Genomic DNA, 20,118 nt, shown 5'->3' with positions numbered 1-20,118 from the left:
AGGAAAGGCGGGAGATATGATAGAGATGTTTAAATACCTATGTGGCATAAATACAAATGAGGTAAGTCTCTTTCAGTTGAAAAGAAACTACAGAGTGAGAAGGCATAGAATGAGGTTAAGAGGTGACAAGCTCAGGAGTAATCTAAGGAAATACTTTTTTGTAGAAAGGATGGTAGATGCCTGGGATAGTCTCCTGGGAGAGGTGGTGGAGACAAAGATTGTATTCGAATTCAAGAAAGCATGGGACAGGCATGTGGGATCTCTTAGGGAGAGAGGAGATAGTGGATGGGCCATTTGGCCTTTATCTGCTGCCATGTTTCTATGTTTCTAAACCAACACACCTTAATAAAAGGACCCCATTATCTCAGTGCAGTCCAACTCTCTCTCTTTTGCACCCTTCTGGAGGAAAATACAAGAAAAACAATGCCTCATAGGAGAGTGGGTAGGGCAGAGGCTTCAGGGTCCGAGTATGTAACGTCACAAGGTCTATTTCCAGCACAGAGTTCAGTTCTGGTGCTGGCATGAAATAACAAGTCTGCAGTGAAGTCCCCTGTCCAGCCAGGCTACACTTTGGCATTCTTCGCACCTCTCCCCAGTGCCGGGATCCAGGGCTGAAAGAGACCATCACATTCTCCTGATTATTTCCTCCAACTAGATACAGTGGATCAGAGCCGCCAAGGAAGTAGAGACCTGGGATATTGGCATCGGTGTGAGTGAGAGTAGGAAGCAGCTCCTGCCAGGTGTCTGGAAAAGAGGGAAAACAAAACCAAAGGTGCTTCAATTAACTTGTACAATGAGGTGTATCCAAACTACATGTAGCAGGATTGTGATCTCAGCAAAGGATGATAGTGACATAAACATAGTAAGATGAACCCCCAAAAAGGAGGGAGGAGCTCTTCATAGATACTAAGGGCTAGACTCTCAAAACTTTGCATTAAAAACCAGTGGGCCGCTGTCGCAGCTGTTATTGTAGCAGTCTCAAAAAGACGAGTCATTCTCAAACAAACGTGCATGCAAATGAGGTTGGCGGAGAGTAGCAAAGGTTTGTTAAATTTACATGAAATGAGTCGCTGGTGCAGAATACACCATGAAAGAGGCGCAAATGTGTGCATGTGCTGGGAAAAGCAATGCTGTAAGCGGCGTGTCAATCAGGCGTGCCAAAGCTACTGGATGATACTGGATGAAGGGAAGGAAAGGAAGGGGAGATACAACGTCGGCTTTCAACAAGTGCACATAAGACATGCCTTCCCCCCTCCAAAAGTGCTATAATTCATGTAAATCTTATTTGTTTTTAATTTTATCATGAATCACAGCCAGAAACGAATAAAACATGGCTATAACACACGCGCTCAAGAAGTGTGCTTTTGTCCCCCCCCCCCCCAAACCTCTCCCCCAAAACAAAAATTTATGTGAATTACGTAGTTGGATCTTTTCTTTTTTTTCATGAGCCACAGTCAAAATAGATGCCAGAGATGCACTTTTCACAGTACCGGCACCCCAGACCAATTGCTGATGACGCCGCACTTGGTGATGTTGAAGAATCTGCCAGAGTGCTCATTTAAATATTGGTGAGTTCATTTGCATGGCAGAATCAGAGACTGCTAGGAAGCTCAGAAAAGATCACGGCAGGCCAATTTGATAATCCGCCGCTAAAACACATGCACGCTAAACGGTCTGGAACCGCGTTAAAGGCAACCTTAAGTTTCGAGAATCCGGCCCTGTGTCCACAAAAAAAGAACAAAGGGGAGTGTAATGGAGGCAGAGTGTTGTAGAGATCATCTGGGCTCAACAAAGGGTGTAAGAAAATTAATATACTGAAAATATTAAAAAGTTAACCTAATAAAATAATCAAGACGAGTGAACCTTAAAAAGGACTTCATATATGTTTTGGCTGGTCACCCGCATCTGGGCTACCATGATGTTCCATAAAAATACATTAAAGAATCAGATATGGGAAAGAAAGACAAACAGAAACACACACATCTGTAAACAGTCCTTTCCGTGTGGTGACCTTGAATCGTATTGAATATTTTGTAAATAAATACAGTGTGATCAAAGATCAAGGAATGTGAGTACTTGATACAATAACACAACGGGTTACCAGCCTTTTTTATGTTGTCATCCTTATCTCCTTGGCAAGAAGACCGGAATAACTGGCCAGTACCAGGTCACTTCTAACCTGATGGCATCAACCTAGCTGGTTTCTGAGGAGTTTTAACCTGCTGCTCTTACTTCCCCCGGGAGCAGGAAGCAGTAGAAAGAAACATAGAAAGATGACAGCAGATAAGGGCTATAGCCCATCAAGTCTGCCCACACTATTGACCCACCCTTTTAAGTCTACTGACCCCCTTGATTATAATTATACTGCCATTCTATTGACCCGCTCTTTCAGGTCTATACCCTAGTGACCCTATTCCTTTGCTTGACCCTCGTAGGGATCCCACATAGGTAAGAAGTGCTACTCACCATAGGGGAGGTGGGCACATGGGGATGGTGCCTCCCTCCCCAATTGCTTTAGATACTAGTAGAAGTGACTCCTCATCCTCACTTCTAATATAATCTTCCTATTTCTCACCCCATCAAACTAAGGGCCAGATTCTCAAAACTTAAGGTTGCCTTTAACGTGATCGCTAAACCGGTTTCAGCCGGTTTAGCATGCATATATTTTAGCGGCAGATATCAAAATGGCTTACCGTGGTCTTTTCCAAGCAGTCTCCGATTCTGCCCTGCAAATGGGCTTGTCAATATTTAAACGAGCACTCCGGTGGATTCTTCAACATCGATGAGTGATTCTCCAAGCGCAGTGTTGGCTTTTGGCAACCAAAAATCAGAGACTGGTCCGGGGGTGCCAGTACTGTGAAAAGCACATCTCTGGTATATGTTTTGACTGTGGCTCATGAAAAAAAAAAACCCACCCTACATGATTCACATAAATTATAGTCTTTTTTTTTGAGGGGGGATGGGGGGTTAGACAAAAGGACACATCTTGAGCGCTTGTATTATAACCGTGTCATATGTTTCTGGCTGTGGTTCATGATAAAATTGGACATTAAAAACAAATAACATTAATTATAGCATTTGGGGAGGGGAGGGGGGAGAAAAGGCATGTCTTATATGCGCTTGTTGAAAGCTGACGCATCTCCCTTCCCTTCATCCAGTAGCTCTGGCACGCTTATGATTGACCCACTGCTTAGGGCAATGCTGTTCCCGGCACATGCACACATTTACGCCTCTTTCGTGGTGTATTCTGTGCATGTGCCGATCACTATCACCAGCAACTCGTCTCATGTTAATTTAACAAACCTTCGCAACTCTCGGCCAATCTCATTTGAATGCATAGGTTTGGTTTTGTTTTTTTTTAGAATGACTCACTTTGTGAAATTGCTACAGTAACGGCTGCGATAATGGCCCATCGTTTTTTATCACAATGTTTTGAGAATCTGGCCCTAAGCAGGGGAACTCACAGACTCCTCTTGCCAATTGGAAGACAATGCACAAGGATTAGAAAGAATAGACAGACCTCGGAGAGCAATGGTTGCTCTTGTCCCATCTCCCCCAACTCTTTTGTCAGCCAGGAGCTGATTTACCAGGACCAAAGTCTATCCTGAGAGCCATTGAATTAAATATATGAAAGGGTCCCTTCTAAACATTTGGGACCTAGGCAGATGCCTAGTTTGCCAATGCATTCATCCTGTCTTGCCTGTGATGTATTATCAAGTGACAGAATGTAAGGTACTGAGCATACTTGGTTTCATATTAAGAAGATCCAGGAGGTCATGACGCTATGTGAACAGAAGGCATAAAGATCAATCTGTCATTGATTTAAGAAATCAGTGAAAGGACACATATGTGTTCTGGCCTTTGGGAGATAACTATGGGCGAGTATGACTGGTAGCTATATTTAGGTCATTTGTAGGATGTATTTGCTGTCATTAGGATGATATTGATATTAGTATTGTTGTGTTATGTTGTTTTACAATGTTTTATGACTGTCTTATTATATATGTTTTATTGTGATCTGCCTTAGATAAAGGCAAAATATAAATTGTGAAATCAATAAATACTGTTTTTCTTAATTGATACATGCCTCAAATAAAATATGAGCAATGCAAGATTAAATGGAAACTAACTTTAATAAAGTCTAAAAAGCGGGAAAGAACAAGAGTGCAGTGAAACCAGAAATGAGCATAGAGGAAACAGACATGTTATCAACAGAAGAAACAGCCAGTTTCTAAGCAATTACTGTACAGCTGCCAAGTTACCCCATTCCAGAAAAAAAACATAAGCATCCTCTATTATAAACCCTAAGGGGCTCATAATCGAAAGAGAAAAACGTCCAAAAACCAGCCTAAGTCGGCACTTGGATGAACATTTCTCAAACACGTCCAAATGCCGATAATAAAAACGGGTTTTGGACGTATTTCTAAACAACCTAGGTCTTCATAGTGCCGCTCAATGTCCAAAGCTATACGGGGCATTTCGGGAGGCGTATCGAGGGCGGGAATTGGGCGGGACATGAGACGGCTTAGACTTAGTTGTACAGCATGTATAACCGAAAGTTTAACAACAGAGCCTAGACGGAACTTGGACATTGTGACTTAGACCATGTAAAACATGGTCTAAGTCACAAAAACCCACCTAAACTCACCAAATAAGCACTGAAAACACATAACACACCCCTACACACTACCCCAATGATCACCAACCCCTCCATAAAAATTTTATTCACAACTTTAAATTTCAGCCTCCAGACCATCATCACCTGGCCGCCTGGCATAGGAAAGCCTAATCGTCCAGCACAGGGGCAGCTTAAGTTGTCTTGGGGGAGGGTTAGGGACCCATAGTAGAGAGTTGCGCGGGGACAGAAATCCAACCCTTCCCCGCCAAAGTCCCACCCGTCCCCGTGAGGAATCCCACCCGTCCCCGTGAGGAATCCCCTCCGTCCCCGCCCGTCCCTATAAACTTCAGAAGTAGTTATTTCATTTAATTATGCTACTGAATTAAAGGCTCTGGTAGAAACCCATTTACAAATAATCAAAAAGACTTTATTAATTTGGAAATATTAATTGGGAAGAATACATACTTTGTAAACGGGTTTCTACCAGAGCCTCTAATGTTTATAAATTTTTATCAACACAACTAATATACTACTTTATCCTGAAGCAAAAAAAAAAAGAATTTTTTTCCTACCTTTATTGCCTGGTTTCTGCTTTCTTCATGTTCTCATTCAATTCCTTCCATCCACTGCCTCTCTTCTCTCTGTGTCTTCCATTTGCTCTGTTACTGTGCCTCTCCCTTTCTCCCCCCTTCCAAATTGGTCTGGCACCCATATTCTTCCCTCCGCTCCCCCCATAGTCTTGCATCTCTGTTTTCTTCCCTGCCAGCGTCTTCTCCCCACTCTCTCTTCCCCATTTCTTTTCAGCGTCCTTCTCCCCCCATCTTCCCCATGTCCTGTCAGCGTCCTTCTCCCCCCTCTGTCCTCCCCATGTCCTTTCAGCGTCCTTCTCCACACACCCCCGTCTTCCCCATGTCTTTTCAGTGTCCTTCTCCACCCCTTTGTCTTCCCCATGTGCTTTCAGCGTCCTTCTCCCCCCCGTCTTCCCCATGTCCTGTCAGCGTCCTTCTCCCCCCTCTGTCTTCCACAAGTGCTTTCAGTGTCCTTCCCCCCCCGTCTTCCCCATGGCCTCTCAGCGTCCTTCTCCACCCCTTTGTCTTCCCCAGTGCTTTCAGCGTCCTTTTCCCCCTCCTTCTCTCCCGCCCCGGGTGCAGCACAACTGGCCAGGTCCCCTTACTTTTGTGGCGCTTCCCCGACCGACCGACCGACAACAGCCCCGGTCCGACAAACCTCCCTGCCCTTAACCGTGAATCTAAATTACCTTCTTACACCGTTCCCGTGCAGCTCTCTAACCCAAAGAGAGGAGGACCCATGCCCATAAGCCCCTGTAATCACTGCATTGATACTGAAACAGGTGCACTGCCCTATACATCCCCAAAACCCTTTTGTACTAGCATATAAGTGGCTCCTGCAGCCATAAGGGCTAGTGGGGTGGTAGATAAGTGGGGCTAGGGGATTCTAGAGGTGGTTTGGGGGGCTCACTGTCATCTATAAGGGAGCTGTAGTGATGAGAAGCCATGGCACTCTTTTTGTGAAGTACACAGCAGTGCCCTGTAAGGTACCCCACTATTTAGGTGGCATGTCTGGGTGTGCAGTCCATCACTTTGCAGACCCCTCCCATGTCCAACAGGGATTGTTCTAGGCGTTTTGGACTTGAATGGAAATGTGATATAAAGATGGACGATTTAGTGGCTTGGACGATCAGATCGGCAGGATGTATAATTAGATGATTTTTGAAAGTAAAAAAAAGTTGGACGTATCTTTTGAAAATGTGTCTTAGGCTCTTTTTAACTTTGGACGATTTGCAAGATGGACATAAACGGACTTAGAAATCCCTTTCGATTATGCCCCTCCACGCGCACATGCACACTTACAATGGAGTGATCCCTGCCTCCGTGGCCGTGTTCGATTTGTGGCGTGTGCGGTGGTTTGCAGCACTTAACGTGGTGGTTTGTCTCTGATGTGGCGGCAGTGATAGGTGGCGGTGAGAGCAACGGCAGGAGGGTGTCGTTTGGCCTGGACGAAGCGGACAGGGTGTGGGTGCTGCAAGGTGTCTGGCTGTAAGAAGAGGTGTTTAGTCGAATGAATGAGTCCTCCCATGCTGGTAAGAATTACAGGATGTAAATACAGGGAAGTGAAGGAGCAGGAAAATGCTGCTGCTGCTGCTGCTGCTGCTGCTGCTGCTGCACAGGGAAGTGGAAGAGGAGGGATGGGAGACAGATAGACGGGGCCAGAGAGAAAGGCAGACAGAAAGAAAGACAGACAGACAGACAAAGGAGCCATGGAGAGAGACAGAAAGAAAGACAGACAGACACCAGGAGAGATATAGAAAGATAGCGGGAGGGAGAGAGACAGAAAGAAAGAATGACAGACAGATAGCGGCCAAGGAGAGAGACAGAAAGAAAGACAGACAGACAGCAGCCAAGGAGAGAGAGAGAGAGAGAGAGAAAGAAAGAAAGAAAGACAGCCAGCGGCCAAGGAAAGAGACAGAAAGAAAGAAACAAAGACGGACAGACAGCAGCCAAGGAGAGAGAGAGACAGAAAGAAAGCGCTACTGCTGGACAGAGGGAGCAGGCAAGGGGTGGTGGTGGACAGCCGAGGAGAGAGAGAGACAGACAGCGGCCAAGGAGAGAGAGAGAGACAGACAGACAGAAAGAAAGAAAGAAAGACAGACAGACAGAAAGTGGCCAAGGAGAGTGAGAGAAAGAAAGAAAGACAGACAAACATATCTATTCTAGCACCCGTTAATGTAATGGGCTTAAAGACTAGTAAAACATAAGCATTGCCATACTGGGACAGAGCAAAGGTCCATCAAGCCTAGTATCCTGTTGGCAATAGTGACCAATCTACGTCCAAGTGCCTGGCAAATTTCCAAAAGAGTAAAACAGATTTTTGGAATTTACATTCCAACACAGTATGGTAGCTATAGTCCCTGATTCTACCCATTGAAATCTGTGCTAGGGTCCTGTAAATGCATCAGAAATCTTGACCTGGTCTAAAATGTCCTTCCTGGATTGCAAAGGATTATAATTTGCACAAGCAAATGACCCCTTATCCCAGCACTAACTTGGTGGTTCTGGAACAGCTGTAATCATGGAATGTATGTTGGAGAACCTTGCAATACTCCAGACAACTGTTTAGAACGTCAAAGAACAAACAGACTTAAAAAAAAAGTAAGTACAGTAAAACCTTGGTTTGCGAGCATAATTCGTTCCGAAAACATGCTTGTAATCCAAAACACTCGTATATCAAAGCGAATTTCCCCATAAGAAATAATGGAAACTCCACAATCCAAAAACTTTAATACAAAATACTATATGTACTCATATTGCAAGACCTTGCTTGTTTAAAAACAGTTACTACACTCCAAGAGAGAGTGAGAAAAAGAAAGAGAGAGAGAGAGACAGAGAGACAGAGTGAGAAAGAGAGACAGAGTGAGAAAGAGAGAGAGAAGAACCATTGGCTCAGTTGTGATGTGTGTATACTGTATGCACTTGTATTGTAAGACCTTGCTTGTATATCAAGTTAAAATTTAATAAAATGTTTTGCTTGTCTTGCCACTTGCAAACCAAGTTACTTGCAATCCAAGGTTTTAATGTACATCTTAGCCAATATTCTTGCAATGATATGCTACCTAGCAAGCACATATCTGAAATACCCTACGGTATGTGTGTGGAAAAACAGAAGCAGCTTTTTTGTTTGCTTATGACATAATAGTTCCTCTTCTCTATTTTTCTTCTAGCTTTAGCAGAACCAGTTCTGGGATTACATTACATTACAAAGCTTTTTATATTCCGCCATAGCCCTTTTGAGTTCCAGGCGGATGACAATAAAGCAGATGACCAGAAACAAACCCGGTTAAACAGGCAATAGGCAATATTGAAACAATCTTAAAAACAATCAGTTAAAAAATGTCTTGAATAAAAACTGTTTTTAAAAGCTTTCTAAAAACTAAATAATTCGTTTCTGATCTAACAGTGAGGGGAAGTTGATTCCAAATAGTCGGAGCTTGATAACGATCCGCAGACCAAAATTTGCTGGTAATCCCTTCGTTAAAAATAATTAATACTAGGAGAACATAAATATTTATGATATACGCCCCACAGTTATGGAATGCTTTACCCTCTTTTCTCTGAGGAGAACAAAATCTGGATAGATTTAAGAGCTCCCTGAAGTCTATCTACCTTCTGAAACACTTTGTTCTCCAAAACAAACTCCACCTCTCACGCAGAACACTATTATTCGCTTTTCCGACTCCCAAAGGATGCCAATTCAAAAGATTCCTTGACAAGACACTTTCTTTCCAAGGAGGAATCTGGAACAATACTCTAAGTGACTTGCTCCTTAACTCATCATCATACCAATCATTCGGAAGATCACTGAAAACCCATTTATATGATAAATTTGTTTAAATTTCCGCAAACGATTTCCTCTACGTCTACTTGCATGCTCCCGCCTTCTGATATATATAATTATGTTACACGCCTGTTTCATGTAACTTCGCTGCATTTCTGCAGCCTCTCTTCTTGTAAACTGTCTTGAACTGAAAGGAATGACGGGATATAAATAAAGCTATTATTATTATTTTCTATATAAAGACACTTTTCAGAATTAAACCTTTAATTGAATAATGTTTCTTTTTAAAGAAGCATCAACCATAGGAGGCTCCAGACATTCCCCCTAATAACCAATTTGTTCTTCCTATAATTTTTGTAGTTCTACCCTTGATACTTCAGTATCATATTAGTCAGTAATTGATTTGTTTTATGTTCTAATTCTTATAATATTTGACCCTGGTTTTTAAAATGTGCATCACTTAGAAGTATTATAAGCGATACTATCAAATTTTAAATAAACTTGAAACTTGAAAAGAAGCACTGAATTGACAGAATAACTTAATTGATTTAGGTGATGGAAATCATAACTAATTGAGGTCAGAAACCATGCCAGGGTTCCATCTAGAACCCTGTTTCATAATCTCTAAGGGCTTCCCCTATCAAACTGCGCTAGCCGTGAGCCGCGCTGAATGGCCCGTGCTGCTCCTGATGCTCATAGAGCTCCTATGAGCGTCGGGAGCAGTGCGGCTCTCTGCGCTAAAAATTGCTAGTGCAGTTTGATAGAAGAGGCCCCAAATTCAGCTCTGGATGTTTCCCGTATTCATGAGCGCCTCTCTCTCAGCATGGGGCTGTGAGCATAGCCTCTGCTACAACCCCAGGTCCAGTTGACTCAGGCATCTTCTACGTGGTCACTTGCCACTGAGCTAGCCCACAATTCACTGTTCTGATTAATAAATTGATGACTTTGATACTACAGTTTTAATTTCTCACCTGTTTGTATGTTATACTGCATTACAAGTTTCTCTCCTGTTTTCTGGATACTTCCCAGCACATAGATGTAACTGGAATGAACAGCACAGAGTGGGAGGTCATGGGACAGGGACACGGAAAAAGAGAAGTCTGTGAGAGGCAGAGAGGAGACGAAAGCCCATGTGTCTGTCCAGGGGTCGTAGCGTTCCACAGCTCTGTACAGACATGTGCTGGAGTCTGGGGCAAGCAGGCAATCCAGGTACCAACCGCCAATGGCAAAAATGTGACTTTGTGTTGCTGCCATGCTGAAGTGACGCCGTCGCTATGGAAAGATTGCAAAGGGTTATAATTTGCACAAGCAAATGACCCCTTATCCCAGTACTAACTCAGCAGTGTGGTGTGACTACAGTTACTGAGGAGTAAACTCTAGGATATGTATATGTCAGAGCAGTTGTTACCCAGTTCATTGAAGAGATTGTGGGCCATCCCTGGATATTTGGGTTCATAGACAACCCCGCGAAAGACAAAGGCGCGCGCCGACAACTGAGCGCAAGACGGAGGCGCGCGCCGAAGAAAATTACAGTTTTTAGGGGCTCCGACGGGGGTTTTGTTGGGGAGCCCCCCCAGTTTACTTAATAGAGATCGCGCTGGCGTTGTGGGGGGTTTGGGGGGTTGTAACCCTCCACATTTCACTGTAAACTTAACTTTTTCCCTAAAAACAGGGAAAAAGTGAAGTTTTCAGTAAAATGTGGGGGGTTACAACCTCCCACACCCCCCACAACGCCCCCACAACACGGCGCGATCTCTATTAAGTAAAGTGGGGGGATTCCCCCCACACGCCCCCCCCGTCAGAGCCGTAAAAACTGTAATTTTCTGCGGCACGCACCTCCGCGCTGCGCTCAATTGTTTGTGCGCGCCTTTGTCCCGGCGCGCTTTTGACCTGACACCGGATATTTGCCAAGCTCACCGTAATGAAGTCTGGTACTTTCAGTGACTTCAGTAAACAGAATCAGAGACTACAGATATCCCAGGCCTTGAACAAAATTTCCCCTGTGGAATGAGGTAACTTAGGAGCTTTAATTTACTGTATGTCCACACAGATGTTGCTATATAGAACTGAGCTCAGTCTCTGAAGATCATCTTTTGTCAAAATGACTTACCATGTTTCCCCGAAAATAAGACCTACTCCGAAAATAAGCCCTAGCATGATTTTTTGAGGTAGGTCTTAATATAAGCCCTACCCAAAAAATAAGCCCTAGTCACTGGATTCGCTGGTAACAGTGCTTCCCCCACCCCTGCCGCGCAGCCAAATTCCCGCTGACTCATCCATCTCTCCCTCCCGTCGGAACCCCGCCGACCCTTCGACCGCGAAATCTACTACCTCTCTCCACAGAGCAACGTCGGCAGCACTCTAAACAGGCTGCTTCGCGGCCTTCTCCCGCCAGGGAGATGTCATCAGCAACACGATGAATGGAAGGCCCCAGCAGGAGAAGGCCATGAAGCAGCCTGTTTAGAGTGCTGCTCTGTGGAGAGAGATATGTAGATCTCGCGGTCGGCGGGGTTTGGATGGGAGGGAGAGATGGAAGGATGGGATGGTTGTAAGGTTTGAAGGTCAGGTCCCCCTCAAGGTGAGGTGGTAGGGGGTTACGTGAGAGGCACCCTTACAAACGCCAGGTCCCAGGTTCAGTTCCCTCACAGAAGATTCACCAGGAGTAGAATCAAATAAGAAACACAGCCAGAGGTGATTGCATAAGGAATATATTATAGAAATAGGCTTACAGAAAAGCAATGTTCATAAACATTACAATTAATGAGAGAGCAAAGCAGTTTCCGTGCCTTACAGAGTTCAGAGGAAAAGAGAGACATAGAAGCGTGAAGTTCCAGGGAGATCTAGAGAGAGATTGAGAAAGGGGGATGGGGTGATGGTCTAAGCTTCGAGTTCCATAGATAAAGAGAAGGATAGACAGAGAGATAGACAGAGAAAGAGATAGATCTATGTGTGTTGCCGAGAGGAGGCTTTTATAGCTTGGAATCTAATTCTGAATATAGAAACTATTGTATTTCCCAGTATCTTTCTGTTTAGAACTGTAAACTGTTTGAAACAATGGTTAGTTTAACTGATAAGGAGGGTGTGATATTTGCAGGCATGGTAGATGGGATTAGTCTCTGGCTTCTTTGTCCCGTTCAAGCAGCCTATCTTCTTGATAAACAATCCAGTCTGGCTGGATGATTAATGGATGTGAATTCTGTGCAGGAGCACAGAATTCTGCATCAACATTCCAGAGTCAGATTGATATAATTTCCTATAGGCCTTTGCTGACATTGGTTATGGCAACCAAAACTGCTGATTACTAGCAATACTAGGGCTGACAATGGTCAGAGAGGGTTCGGCTGTGTGGGAGGGTGAGGCTGCTCAAGGGTTCTGCTGCAGCTGCAAGGAAGGGAGAGATAGAAGCTGGGCAAGGGTTCTGCTGCACAAGGGATGGGAAGGCGGGAGGGATAGAAAGATACTGTGCACAGTACAAGAGTTCTGCACAGGGAGATGGGAGGGTGGAAAGGGATAGAAAGATGCTGCAGAGGGAAGGCACAAGGGGATGGGTGAGAGGGGAGGAAAGATGCTGCACATGTGGGGGAGAGAAAGGAAAGAGGAAGAATTTGGGTGGAGGAGAGGAAGGGAGAGATGATCACTGTACATGAAAAAAAATAAGACCCTCTCCGAAAATAAGACCTAGTGCATTTTTTGGGCCCAAAATTAATATAAGACACTGTCTTATTTTCGGAGAAACACAGTAGATAAGTTGGATAAGAATTTATTTCTATATGATAATCTAATAATCAAAACAGGTCCTGATCTTGATACCTTCTTCCAACCCATCTATTCACTTAGGCATCTAATGGAGACAAACAAAAATATTCAATCGGTGTGGCAAATTATATATATTTTTTAATGAGACTGGTTGCAATATTTAAAAATATATATATTCAGTGCCACTATCAGTATAGGAAGCAGTGCTAAATATATGTAGAGAGATGGAATGCCTAGGCTCCATCCTCACTCTGCCCTATGCAATGATATGGAATATCTGGCCTTTGGATTCATTCCACTTTATTGTTGTCAGTAGACGTTGACATAGTTCTAGTTTTCCGGCCAGTTTGGTGAGGCCTTACCTTAAGTAAAGGAGCAATGGTGTCCCAGTGATCCAGAATAGGATTGTAACGAAACGCTGCCATTCTAAACTCGGATCCTCTCTTTAATTTTTGTTTATATCCGCCAATGACAAAGAGATAGTTCCAGAGGACAACTGTACTGAAATTCCACTTCTCGGCTACGAAAGGGAGCTTAGTGCCCTGTCTCCAAGAACCCTTTCCCCCCAGATCTAATTGATACAAGAAGCGCATGGGGTCCAGCTCTCTCTGTGAGCCTGAGACCAGGTTCTCCTTCTTTAGCATGCACAAATCCTGGGGACCTTGCATTCTCAGCCCCACCAGCCTGTTCCTTTCCCCTTCCTCCAGACCTCTAGTAATGCTGCAAAGCTCCAGAATACTATCACTCAGGTACTGGTAGATCACAACCAGCATCTCCTCACATGCTATGGACTTGGCAAAATCTAGGTACATGAGGCAGGTTCTGGGGCAGAGGTAGCTTTGAAGAGAGCCCCAACACTTGTCCAAATATGACTGGCAGATCAGGTAGTTGGCAGCCTCAATGCTGGGAAGCAACTTTTCTTCATTCATATGGAATTTGTCGTTAAAGATGTATTCCAAGATAGAGTGGAAGGTCTCAGAGGGAATGTGGTCCAGGAGGATCTGGTTCTTCAGGGTTTCCTTCATGCAAGATGTAGACAATGCTCGGAAGTATTCACTATGCTCAGTCAGCCTTTTCAGCTCCACCTGGCAGTAAAGAAGAAAGTGTTACTGGGCCCTGGGATTCCAGCAATCAATAAGCCTATTCGAAACACAACAAAAAAAGTAAGAGGTGGGTGGGTGGCTTGGTAGAACAGAAAGAGTGAGGAAATGTGGTCCAGGGTTCGGAGGTGAGGATTGTAATGAAATGTCTCCTCCCTCCCCCCTCCATTATTTTATTTTTTATCTCAATGTATTTTTTATTATCTCTTGTTCCTTCCTACTTGTCATGTTAGAGTGTGAGCGAGCGGGATTGCTTGCCACTCAAGCAGTAAACCGCAGTATAAAAGCATTCGCTATTATCTGCGCTTTCACGTATCTGTGATAGGTCTTGGAACCTATTACCCTTGTATATGGGGGCTCTCTTATAATGCTATTTACTTAATCAACAATGTAGTTGGGTAGGGATGATATACTTCTAAAGCTAAGCATGCTGCTCAAAATGTCCCCCGCCTCCCTGTATTTTTTGGCAGCAAGCGTAACCTGTTAATCCACTTCACATCCTGGAAATGGTCTCTGCTGGGGAGACCATTTTACTGGACTAACAATGCATTTTTGTGACTAGCTTTGAGACTGGTTAGTGGTCAAGGGATCCAGAGGAAGATTTTGAGCTAATAGTGGATTCCTGACCTTCCATCCTGTTGCAAGACATTTATAAACTTGCTTCTTTCATTTTAAATCAGCACTAATACTGCCAAAATACATCAGGAGGGCTGCCAAAAAAGCAAGCAACTGTGTCACTTAGCAACTCTCAAAGAGGTTACCTACAATGAGTTTGCTTACTTTGTTTTGGCCACAAGATGTAATGCCAGCGGTGAGAGCTGATGCCCTCTGGTTATTGTCCCAGGTGTACCGAATGCTGAGGATACATTTTGAGACTTCTGATTATTGTCTCTCAGTTGTACTGATTAGAGGTCTGCATGAGAACGGGGATTGCATGAATCCTACGGTCCCGTAGGACTCCTGCAGGGATCCCCCCCAGGTCTACGGGACTCCTGCGGGGATGGAACCGGGATTCCCAAGGCCTAGAAAGAGAATTAGTAGAAGATAGACAAAAGCAGAAACTGGGACCAAGATGATGGAAAAACAAAATGTCCCACCAGCTACAGCAAGGGAGATGTTCATTTTGAGGGGAGCTAAGCTCAAAGTGGGAGGCCCAGCCCCCTCTCATGGTTATGCCACCAATTGTGTTTAGCACAAAATGAAGTACTTGCTGAGTTTGTTTTGGGGTTTCCAGTTCAGTTTAGGCCCATTTTTCTTATGCAACCATTGTCTTGAAAAGTGCCTCTCTCAATTCTGCTTTAAATGATTTGAAGCTGTATTGTTTGATTCTTTACTCATTGCTGCATTAAAAGCCATTTGTGGATCTTGGAAGGACCTCTCACAAGTTACCTATGCTAGATGGTGGAACCAAATTTGTTTGCTCTACAGATATGAGCTTTATATTGCCAAAAAATCCAACTCTTTTAACAAGAAATGATAGACCCTACAGTCACATGACCTAATGTCTATTCTAACTCTTTCCGGTGATGTATGCATCTCTTATTTCTGTTCACTGTTATTTGTTTTATATTGTATTTTATTGTTGGTTTAAATAACCAAGACTTAAAAAAAAAATTAAAACTGTCAGAAGTAATTGCTGCTTTTTATTGGGACAGGTAACTTTTAGAGGGTGACGTGTGGGGACGGAGGGGATTCTGGCAGGGACAGGTGGGGACGTGCGTGATTTCTGTCCCCGTGCAACTCTCCAGTACTAATAGCCGAGGGTAGAGCTCAACCCCCACCCCCATGCATAGTTCTGATAGCTGAAGTCTCCCATTTGATATTTCAGGATTCTTTTTTTTTTATATTTAGATTTTTATTAGTTTTTCAGGATATAAAAAATACAACACAACTATATCAAATTCAAGATTACAGCTCACAAAATACATCAATAATCACCCTCAGTATGCTAAACAAACAAGTCCCCTATACCCCCACCCCCTTTGACAGCAGAGATCTACCCCATATTCCAACATAGGTCTCATACCTCCCCCCCATCTCCCCCAGGAGAAAGCAGGAGTAGATATCAGTAATGAAACATTAATGAGCATCCAATTTGTTCCCCAACACTTTCCAATTGTATTCTTGAGATGCATAATAATAATGTCGTTTAGCCACAGATATTTCCATTCTCCCCATGGACACCAAGCGGTTAATCCAATCAGCATGAGAGGGGCCAGAAATACTTTTCCAATGGTTCGCTATTAAGCATTTCACCGCAGCTAAACCTAGACGAAGAAGCTTAGTTTGCCATTTATGTTCCTGGATATTATACAAACCCAATAAACAACTTTGGAGTGTAAATCCCAGAGGCCTCCCTGAGAGATCAGACAATATTTGTACTACTTTCCTCCAGAAAGGACTCAAAAGGGAACCCACTGCAGAATGACATCTCCAACATTGATCAGTTGCTTGGGTGTATAGTACCAACACGTCAATACCTTGAAAGCATTTTCTTGGACAAGAGCAGAGGAGAACGCTTGGTAAACTTCCCCACATATGACCCCCCCCCCCATTCTTTAGATGAAAATGTCTGCCCTAAGTCTCCTTCCCAATGCCTCATATATGGAAACTCATGGAAAGTATGTCCCCTCCAATACAGATAAAGGACTGAGATAGGTCTAGGGACCTTCTGTATCACCAGTCACAAATTCTCAAAATGTTCCTGCAAGATAGGAGATCGAGATCCCCAGCCCTGAGTAGGCATAAAATGACGAGCCTGATCATAAGCCAAGAAGTCCCCATTGGGCAACCCATACTTCCTCTGAAGTAGTGCAAAGGAAATAACCCCCTCCACCCCCAACAAATCTCGAAATGGGCCCATTGATGAAAAACTTTATTATCCCTCCCTGCTGGAAATTGAGGCTCATCCATTATGGACACCAAGGAGGACACTAAAGCACCAATCCCCAATTTATCCCTTACCCATTTCCACAACACAATTAGGTGTCGAAGAAATGGGTTATCTACCGCCCTAACCCAATTGTAAAGCGTACCCGAACCCCAGAACTTATGTTTCAGCAGACCCGGACCCCCCACTAGCTTGTTCCAATTGCACTCCAGATTTAAATTGCCCTATCGCCCAATCTAGTAACAATTGAAGCAGAGCTGAATAAAAGTACTAAAATAGATTTGGGACCCCTCTACCGCCCACTTCCCTAGCTGCCACATCGAATTTGGGGAAATTCGAGGAGGTTTCCATTGCCAAATAAATCTCCGCAACTCACTCTCACTATTTGCAATTGAGCCAAGATCAAGGGGTCCGGATTAAATTTATGAGAGCTCTCCAGCCTAATCAATTGTTCTCCTAACCTCTGATAATTTTGGATATTTCAGGATTCTAACAGTTCCAGGATAGAGCCCAGTCCCCCCTGATAAAGGTCCAGATGTTCTTCAATTTCGGGATAGAATACATGCTCCCTGGCTATGTCCATGGCCTCCGAGGATAAGACTTAAGGCCTTTTGTTGACCAGCTGCACCATATGGGAAAGGGGTCTTGTATACTGCCTTTTTGTCACATTGGCATTTCAAAGCTGACATTCAAAGCGGTGGGCACTGGAGGATTGAATGACTTGCCCAGGGTCATAAGGAGCATCACCAGGATTTGGTCTCACGACTTCTGGGTGCAGAGGCAGCAGCTCAATCAGTGAGCCACAACCCTTCCAGAATTCACATTCAATGGCTGAACCACCTTGGGATAAAATCCTTGACAGCAGAGACTATTATTTATAGTAATCTGGATGAATGTTCCAAGAAAATTGTGCTTCAGGTTAGAAAGAATAGCACACCTAATGATTATTATCTGCCATTTTGAAAGGTTTTATACAGGGAAATGGACCAACTCTCGTGTTCTTAAGCAGGGCCTGCTTAATCATTGGACCAGGCGAGGCTCCGTCCCAGGACGCTGGCAATTAAGGATGTCAAAATACCCAGCCTTCCACCTCACCTGGTCTACAGGCTAAGCCTTTTCTTTATCAGTCTCTTCCTTGGTCAGTCTCTTCCTTCTTCCCATGGGTCCAGCATTGCTCCTTCATTTCTCTCATTCCCCTGCAGTTTTGTAAAGTTTGTCACTGGAGGCAGCAGCAGCAGTATGACAGACTGCCTTTAGCCAGTCCCTGGGTTTTTCCTCTGTTGCGTACTCCAATGCAATTTGCTGTGGGCAGGAGGTGGCAGAGGGCAGCCTGTCCTGCTGCTGTAGTCAGGGACTAATGTAAACGTTATAGAACTATAGGGGAGAGTGGTGATGGAGCAGTGCTGGGCCAAACCCACGAGGAAGGGAGAGATTGGATCAGGGGTTGAGATGCCAGCCCAAGGAAGGGAGAGATGCCAAACCTGCAGGAGAGTGAAGAATGGAGGGGGTGCTGGAAGCATTAGATTGGGAGGGGGGGCAGTCAAAGCATGTTGGCCAGGGCACCACTATCCCTTGAGCCAGCCATGTTTTTATGACCTGGAATCAAATAGGCTCCTTAATGGAGTAGACTGTGAAACAATGCAGAGTACAATGTTCGTTCTCCTTGCCATGTACTTTCCACTACTGGATTCTATGAAAGGTAAGGTTACCAGATTTTACTTGCGTAAAATCCGGACCCATAGACCCGCTTCCCAGTTCTACCCGTTACGTCCAAGCCATGCCCCAGCCCCGCCCCTTCAGCCTGCTCTCGTTAGTCAGGAGGGCATCCGCGCATGCACAGATGTGGTGTGATGACATCACCATAGTAACATAGTAGATGACGGCAGATAATGGTCCATCTAGTCTGCCCAACCTGATTCAATCTAAAAATTTGTTGGAGTTTTTTTTTTTTTTTTCTTCTTCTCCTTAGCTATTTCTGAGCAAGAATCTAAAGTGCTGCCCGGTACATTTCTTAGGTTCCAACTACTGAAGTCTCCGTCAAAGCTCACTCCAGTCCATCTACACCCTCCCAACCATTGAAGCCCTCCCCAGCCCATCCTCCATCAAACTGCCACATATAGACACAGACCGTGTAAGTCTGCCCAGTACTGGCCTTAACTATTATTTTCTGATTCTAGATCCTCTGTGTTCATCCCACGCTTTTTTGAATTCCACCACCATTTTCCTTTCCACCACCTCCCTCGGGAGCACATTCCAGGCATCCACCACCCTCTCTGTAAAGAAGAATTTCCTTACATTGCTCTTGAGTATCCCACCCCTCAGCCTCAAATTATGTCCTCTGGTTTTACTGCGCCTCCCAACACGATCTGAAGAGGAAGCTTTTCAGAACTCGGACAAAGTGCCGGGTTTTGAAAAGCTGCCTGGACATGTCCTCTAAAAAGAGGACGTCTGGTAACCCTAATGTAAGGGAACCATACCTGAAAGGAGCAGATGCTGGTCTGTACTATAACTGCTGATGTATCCTCTGACTTCCTGCTGTAAAAGATCCTCAGCTGCGTGTTCCTTAACCAGTTGGCCACTTCTCCGTTCCTCTTAATGGATGCATCATCACAAGACAAGACCCTCTTCCTAAAAACTAAGGCAGCTCGTGTCAGGATACTGACAGTGAATCTGGCTAGAGTCTGAAGCAAGAAGGCTACAGCTGCAGCCAGAGTCTGAAAGATGTGCACCTTGCAGGGCCTGTTTGTAGGCAACACAAAGGTCTGTCCCCATTCTTCATGAGATAAAGGGGGGAAACTCATCAGTGCCATGGTCTGAGTGGGAAAACTGGAAGACTGCAAGACTTAGTTAAAAAAAAAAGGAAGTCTCAAACTATGCTAGGAGTCTCATTTGACCAAATCTCCTCTTCCTAGTTCATCCAGGAGACTAACATCTCCTGTCTGCAGCTGAAAAAGAAGTCTGGGGCTCATCACATTTCAGAAATAGCAGTGTTACTATATATACACCGATATAAAATTCTCGGGGGAGGGGGATAGGAGAGAGGAGTGGTGCATTTGTGCATCTCTGCGTCAGTGTCAATGGGTCGCAGCTTGTGCATTAATTCCCACAAGAAAGATGAATTGCTCTGAAATGACTGTGATGAAAACTAAGCAGACCTTCTATTTTGAGGGATCATTTGGGAAGGACAGTTTGTCATCTGAAACCCCTCAAATCTAATGAAGAAAATTGGTTCAGGGCAATTATTTTTATTTATGTATTCTCTATCTCTAATGGAGTTCCTTTCATAGATTATTTGTATTATAATGTAAACCGCTTAGATCCGGAATATGCTGATGCAGTATAGCAAATGCTAATTAATTAAACATAAACTATCTCTCTTCCTCCCACCCCATGATTTAAAT

General features: G+C 44.2%; 1 protein-coding gene across 1 annotated transcript; it reads right to left on the bottom strand.

The window, feature by feature from the left end:
• Positions 1–259: 259 nt before the first annotated feature.
• On the bottom strand, positions 260–19,877 carry LOC117367118 (kelch-like protein 42). Its single transcript, XM_033959395.1, has 4 exons — positions 19,195–19,877; positions 13,090–13,812; positions 9,943–10,243; positions 260–744 (listed from the first exon to the last, which is right to left on the bottom strand). The coding sequence occupies exons 1-4, from the start codon at positions 19,525–19,527 to the stop codon at positions 365–367; spliced, it is 1,737 nt and encodes a 578-aa protein (XP_033815286.1). The 5' UTR covers positions 19,528–19,877; the 3' UTR covers positions 260–364.
• Between the last annotated feature and the right edge of the window lie 241 nt (positions 19,878–20,118).

The sequence above is a fragment of the Geotrypetes seraphini genome, chromosome 9 (genome assembly GCF_902459505.1).
Source record: "Geotrypetes seraphini chromosome 9, aGeoSer1.1, whole genome shotgun sequence".
NCBI lineage: Eukaryota > Metazoa > Chordata > Amphibia > Gymnophiona > Dermophiidae > Geotrypetes > Geotrypetes seraphini.
The sequence above is the reverse complement of the archived record's forward strand: the minus strand, read 5'-3'. Positions and strand labels throughout refer to the sequence as shown.